The sequence below is a fragment of the Monopterus albus genome, unplaced genomic scaffold (assembly GCF_001952655.1).
Source record: "Monopterus albus unplaced genomic scaffold, M_albus_1.0 scaffold2276.1, whole genome shotgun sequence".
Taxonomy (NCBI): domain Eukaryota; kingdom Metazoa; phylum Chordata; class Actinopteri; order Synbranchiformes; family Synbranchidae; genus Monopterus; species Monopterus albus.
The window spans coordinates 1-2,173 of record NW_018130150.1 but is presented as its reverse complement, the minus strand read 5'-3'; the positions used below and the strand labels follow the sequence as shown (position 1 = coordinate 2,173).

The 2,173-nt window shown below is 40.7% G+C and overlaps 1 protein-coding gene across 2 annotated transcripts; it reads left to right on the top strand.

Annotated features, from left to right (window-relative positions):
- The first annotated feature begins 366 nt into the window (after positions 1–366).
- On the top strand, positions 367–2,133 carry LOC109953954 (uncharacterized). 2 transcript variants are annotated; one of them, XM_020589390.1, is made up of 6 exons: positions 367–448; positions 545–886; positions 975–1,316; positions 1,452–1,583; positions 1,698–1,735; positions 1,923–2,133. In XM_020589390.1, the coding sequence occupies exons 1-6, from the start codon at positions 385–387 to the stop codon at positions 2,049–2,051; spliced, it is 1,047 nt and encodes a 348-aa protein (XP_020445046.1). In that variant the 5' UTR covers positions 367–384; the 3' UTR covers positions 2,052–2,133. The 2 variants fall into 2 exon arrangements, with proteins under 2 accessions (XP_020445046.1, XP_020445045.1); XM_020589389.1 differs by having other exon boundaries at positions 1,695–1,735.
- The last annotated feature ends 40 nt before the right edge of the window (positions 2,134–2,173 follow it).

The window sequence follows — 2,173 nt, the reverse complement described above, 5'->3', positions numbered from 1 at the left end:
ACATTATTTGTTGACATCTTATGATGTATGTGGTCTTTTTGTTTGATTGTTTAAATATCTAGCACTCGTTCAGATGTAGCACTCCTAATCTCACTGCATATTTTTTGTACAATGAAGGATTTATCTTATTTATTGTATCATAACAGGCCCCATTATGCTCCTCAGCTGAAACAGTCTGCCAGAAATGTAAAGACTACGCTGGAAGTTCTTTTGCTCTATTGTGATATAGTTGGTTTACTAAGCAGCCAATCAGGTGAGGCTAGATGAACATGCTGAACCAATCAGGTACCTGACAGATGTGACATGCTGCTGCACCACTTGGTCCTGAATCTGTTAAGACTGCAGTCACTGTCACTTGAGCACGTCGCAGCTGCTGTGTAGAAGATGGAGCTCCAAGGGGAGAAGATGGTGGTGTGCCTTGTAAATCTCTCTCTGCTCTGGTGTGTGTGTAAGTAACAGAAACACTTGGTGGATCTTTTCTACAGTATCCATCAAAGTGGCTGTATTATTAATCTTCTTGTGTTTCTGTTTCTGTTTCTTTAAGGTGAAGCAGACTTAAATGATATCTCTCAGCCCAAGTCTTTCCAAGCAGTGAAGCTAGGAGACGCAGTTACTATTAAATGTCACATTGACAGTACTGCCAGAGTCAGAGTATGGTACAAACTGACCACTGGGAGGAGACTACAGCCAGTGGCCTCAACAGATATGCTTTATAACCTGGTGACATTTAAAGAGCAATCTGAGCATTATTCAGTACATTCCAACAGCAGCAGTAGTCACCTGAGCATATATACGACTACATGGGAGGACGCTGGCATGTACTACTGTGGAGTGATGATCTTACATGACATTCAGTTTGGCTCAGGAACCTATCTGATGATCAAAGGTACATATTCTCTCTCATTTCAAGATCAATTCAGCTGAATGTTAATAGAATGCTAGTGATCACAGTTTTTTTAATTTGTTATCTCAAGGTGCAAAGATGATCAGTGACTCTGTCATCCAGCAGCCAGACTCTAAATCAGTCCAACCAGGGGATTCTGTGACTCTCAGCTGTTCTGTTCACAATAATCGCTGTGCGGCAGAACACACTGGCGTCATGTGGCTGAAAAACTCTGATCATTCTGCTCCTGAAACGATTCACTCCTCTGAAAATAGGAATGACAGCTGCCAGAGGAGTGAGAGTGGAGAAACTACCTGTGAATACAACTTTGTCATGAGGAGCCAGAGCTCTGATGATACTGGAACCTACTATTGTGTTGTCACTTCATGTGGACAGATGCTGTTTGGAAATGGGACCTGGATAAATGTTCAAAGTAAGACAGTTACAGTATACATGCAAATCTGGTTGTTTTATACTCATATGTTAGTAAGATTTGTGCTCATTTCTATGCTCATTATACACGACATTCTATAGTAAATTGAATGGTTTGTTTCTCTTCTGTTTAAAGGAGATGCTGCCTTAATCAAATCAGATAATCTGAGTCCAACTGTTATTGCACTGACACTGTCAACCATCACTTTTGGGTTGTTAACACTTCTACTTGGATGGACACTTTGCAAGAACAAGAAAAGCCCAACAGGTATTGGCATTTATCTGTATCTGTACATATCTGCAGCAAAATCAGTGTTATGTTCTGTTATAAAGCTTTCCACAGTAACTAGCACTGACAGTCGACTAATTTTGTTTTAAGCAGAATCTAGATCCAGTGATGTATCTTTGGAGGGCAACCAGGTGATACATTCTGTTTTGTTTCAGCAATTTCTGCCCCTTGTTGGTTTGTTTACAATTCTAATTGTATGTCTTTAAATGTTCTCCTGTAGTATAATATACAGGGTGTCACTGTACTGTACCCCTAAGTAAGAGCTATTCTATCATGTGTCTGTACAAACAATCAGAATGACATTTCCATGTCTTTCAGAGAGGGGATGCAGTCATCTATGCAGCAGTGAGTGCAGCTCCCAGAAGCTCCTCGGGCAGAGCAGCTCCAATGAAGTACAGTGAAAGCACGGTCATTTATTCTGATATCAGGCACTGTCAACAGGTCTGAGAGACTCGCAAGTCAAGATATACAGCTGGGCTTTTTTCAAAGTCATCTTCAGGAAAAAATACATCAGGCACATGTGTGGGACACATTTTCAAATGGGCTGTACATATTTTAGTCTTTTTCTG